At 23.5% G+C, this 5,000-nt stretch overlaps 1 protein-coding gene across 1 annotated transcript in view; it reads right to left on the bottom strand.

Annotated features, from left to right (window-relative positions):
- Positions 1 to 2,734: 2,734 nt before the first annotated feature.
- LOC119596679 (zinc finger protein 585B-like) overlaps positions 2,735 to 5,000 on the bottom strand; it is a 3,666-nt gene continuing 1,400 nt past the window's right edge. The window contains exons 4-5 of the mRNA XM_037946012.1: positions 4,078 to 4,233; positions 2,735 to 3,740 (exon numbers count right to left, since the gene is read on the bottom strand). Coding sequence (XP_037801940.1) covers positions 2,988 to 3,740; positions 4,078 to 4,233 — 909 coding nt within the window. The 3' untranslated portion in view covers positions 2,735 to 2,987. The remainder of the gene's footprint in view (positions 3,741 to 4,077; positions 4,234 to 5,000) is intronic.

The raw sequence follows: 5,000 nt of genomic DNA, 5'->3' as shown, positions 1-5,000 counted from the left end.
TTAATTCTAGTCATTTTGCTTTCTCTCATGCATCTATTGTTACACACTGATACTTATACAGAAGCTCTGAAAAACACATAAAACACCATTAGGACAACTTATAGTTTTAATATTGCAATGAAGTGAAACATCACATAAATAAAATGTATCAAACTAAACTTATTTTAAATATATTAACATGATAATTAATATTATGCCTAATATAATTACATAATTGACATTTTTGCATATCAGATATTTATATGCCATATGTTAAATAATTTTCCTATATACTTTTATTATTACTGATCATAATTGACATCTTCATATTATTGATGTTGCTTCAAATGCAAATTTAGTTAGATACTGATAAGTATGTTATGATACTGGTTCTGTAATGAATCATATTTTAGTGGATCTTATGTCTACATCAAGTTTATTACACAGTTATATGTAACTATAATTCATTTTAACTTGAAAATTATTTTATTCAGTTAATATAACATAGTAACATATTTCTCATTACAAAAATACACTAATATTCTTCACAACACTCTAAGATCACATGAGTTATGCAGGTCTAACAGTCTTCCACATCAATATAACACTTGAAACATAATTTCACATACAATATTCTTATAATTTATTATAATATTTAGTATATATCAAATTCAATATATTAATTATATATCAGATATAGATATGTTATATATATACTTTGATATATTTATGCATGTTTTATTTTATTTCATTATGATATGACCATGAACGTCATGTTGTGTTTTATGGTGTATTTGTTTTTTTGTGTATATGTTTTATGTATGATTTATGTTGTATGAGATGGGTGTAGTGTGCATATGAGTATTAATATACATATATATATTAACATATTATAAACATATATCATTATATAACATATAATATTATAACATACTACATACAAAATATACATATACATATATAACAACTATCATAAATCATACCTATACCATCTACAACTATATCATCATTATAACCATACATATACATAATTTATAATATTATTATAATATATATATATATATTATATATAACTAATATATATATATATATACTACATATATATTATATTATATATTACTTTATCATCTATTATTATCATAATACATTCTGATATATATATATATATATCATATATATAATTATATTATTATATATTATATATTATATACTGCTACTATATATATATATATCATATTATACCTATATTACTATTACACATATATATCATATATATCATATACAAATACTGACTTATTATATATATATATTTATTTTAATATTGTTAGTATATAACTTAAATATATTATGTATACTATTCGTATATAGTTATATATAATGTATATACATATGTATATCATAATATCATACATCATGTATCTATGTACATATACTATATATATATTATATATATAGATATATATATTATATATTATATATATAATATAATATATTATATATGATATAGATGTATATATGTACACTCTTCTTATATATCTTTGTATAAACCCTAAATATTTATAATGACTCATTTATAATCACCTATTCATCTTCAGTCTATAGGTAATCCATAATTTGACTTGTCATCTCATTTTCATATATCTAGTTTTATGTATTTACTATATATTATATATTATTTATATATAATATATTATATATAGATATATATTATTATTATATCATATATAATATATCTAATAGTATATTATTATTATATATATTATATTATTATAATACTTATATATGTACTATATCTATTATATATTATGTATATATACTATATTATTCTATATATATTTTATTATATATATAATCTATCTTATTCGTATATATATATAATATCATATTATATATCTATATATATTCTCTATATATTATATATCTATATATATATTATTTATTTATACTCTATATATATATATTATATATTTTATTATCTATCTATATGTATATATATTATTATATCTATAGCTATAGTATATTATTATCTTCATACATCTATCATATGTATATTTATTATGTATGTATATATTATATATATATTAATATTCTATATATATATTATTATTTTATTATATGATATGTATCTATATATATATATATATAGATTGTCTATGTTTATCATTATATATTTTATATATTATCCATTTATTATATATCTTATTCTATATATATCTTACTATCTTCTTATATATCTATATCTCTATCTATATCATGATTATATATCTAATATATATTATCTCTATATCATCTACTTAATATATCTGCTATATCATAATATCTATATCTCAATCTATATATTATATATCTATATTTATGTATATATATTAAATTCTATTTCTATATATCTAATATATGTATATATATTATAAATATATTATATGTATGCATATATATAATATACTAAATATATATATCTATATATATATATATTATCTATTATCTATATATCTATCAATATATCTCTTATATCTCTATATATATATAATATCTTATCATATATATATATATAATATATCTTATGATCTTATATATTAAATATATATATATATCTATCTATAGATCTTATTATTCTATATTATCTCTTATATTATATATATCTGCATTATATTATATGCATTATATCTCATATACCAATCTTCTCTCTATTATATCTATTATATATTATTTATTATATATATATATATATATATATATATATATATGTATATGCTTCATGAACATATCATCAGAAGTTCTGAGACAGCATGCCCTACATAAATGATTATAGTTTCCAAGCCACTCTCCCATTGTACATTTTAGTAACTCTTTAATCTACGTAACAGGAAGCCACTAATGAGAAATGGACAACTGACAAGAACTGCACTGGTAGCAAAGTTGGAAACGTTTATGATAGGTCTGCAAAACATATTTTACTACCATCAATGATTAACCATGTCCTACATTACTTCTATTACATCTGATTATTACTACTCTGTCTCTAATTCATGATCTTCTATATCTGCAGAAATAGTGTAGGCACTCACTATTTTCAATCTTGGTTCATCATCATCATCATCATCTTCACTGTCTGTATTATCATCAAAGAAGACTTCCTCACCAATCATTCTTGGATTAGGTTTTCTGTTCTCCAAATCTGAAGTTTCAACTTGAATTTTCTCAATGCTCTCAGTTTCTTCAAGACTCTCTGTCTGGATCTGGTCATCAACTTCAGCTGAATTCTCTTTATCTTGTGAATTATCAAAAGATAAGTCAAAATTTTCTGAGTCTGCAATAATGAGTTCTGGTTCACTGGAGTCTGAATCTTCTAACTCACAATTATCTGCATTTTTTGTCTGCCCTTCTGTTAACGGGTCTTTTGTACCGCTTTGAGTTCTACGGAAAGGAATCATTGCTTTAGGAATGACATTGTGGTAAAGCAGGTGAGTTTCCTGCAATACTGGTGACAGGAATATGGCCCCACATTCTGTGCATGGGTATCTACTGTTTATTTTGTGAATCTTTTTATGGTTGTTAAGAAATAGTTCACATATAAATGCTGCTCCACAAAGAGGACAAGTACGTGAATAAGGAGCATTTATACCCTGCACTCTACGGTCTCTACCTCTCTTATTTTGGAACCAATGTGTAACTTGCTTTGGTCTGAGCCTTAGCCGTTTAGCTACAAGCCACACCTCTGTAGCTCCAGGAAAGTTATTGTGTTCATAGTGAGTATCAAGAATCTGAAATGACAAAAACATGAACATTAGCATCAATACATTAATAGTTTGTTCAACTATCATAACTATCATATAGTGAGGCAAATTCAGCCATCTCCCTCCTCACCATTTCCTGACATCCAGTTTGAGGGGTTAATATACATCAACACACACTTCTAATTATCTTAAAATGTTTTTCTAAACATACACATTTGCACATGGATATGCACATGCACACAAACAAAAGCATGCTCACTGTGGAAAGTACTTACATTTATGCATTCCGAGTCTGAGCCCAGATTAATAATGTATGTAAAAATGTGCAACAGCATCAACTGATAAATGAGAATATGCATCTTACCCTTAACTGTGTGTTTGTAAAAGATGCCTTTGAAGTTTTCTCAGGCTTAGATTCTGGAGTCTGTTCACCTTCACGAGAGACTTCTATACCATGGCGGATCCAGTGAGTTTCTAAGGCCACAACATTGCTGTATTCCATGCCACACATGCTGCACACCTGTAAAAACAAACCAGAAAGTGAAATACTTGTATGGTGATAAGGAAAGCTATCAAATAATTGTTCAAAACTAAGAAGCAAATTCTTCAATTTTCATTTTTATCCTTTTCTGAGATACAAAAATCATTCAAAGTCTGTACCTTGTTAGATAGTCAGTGATATGGATGTAGTTTATTGTCTGCAGACTTATTACTGTATTTTATACTACCTAGAATACCATTTGGATTGTAACATTGCTCTGCATGCACAAATCCCTTATTGTAGGGGACACCCACCATTATATCCTCAAGTTTGTTCCGTCAATATTGAGGAAAAAATATTACAAAGTACAATTTCTGCTTTGTTTCCAATGATTTAGCTACTGAAGATGGTCAATATCAGTAATGTGAATCAAAACTAACTTTATTGTAAGGAATTACCTAAATAAAGTAACTGAGACATATATATATAAATATATATAATATATATCTTATGTATATGTATGTAGATACTATATACACATATATAATGTATATACATCTATATATATGTATATATAATATATATGTACATATATATATTTACATATACATGTATACATACAAACACATATGTATATGAATATACATATATACACAAACATATATATGTGTAAAAAAAAAAAAAAATATATATATATATATATATATATATATATATATATGTTATATATATATATATATATATTATTTTTTTTTTACACATAAATATATGTTTGTGTATATATGTATATTCATATACATATGTGT

The sequence above is a fragment of the Penaeus monodon genome, chromosome 3, assembly GCF_015228065.2.
Source record: "Penaeus monodon isolate SGIC_2016 chromosome 3, NSTDA_Pmon_1, whole genome shotgun sequence".
In the NCBI taxonomy this organism is placed as follows: domain Eukaryota; kingdom Metazoa; phylum Arthropoda; class Malacostraca; order Decapoda; family Penaeidae; genus Penaeus; species Penaeus monodon.
The sequence above is the reverse complement of the archived record's forward strand: the minus strand, read 5'-3'. Positions and strand labels throughout refer to the sequence as shown.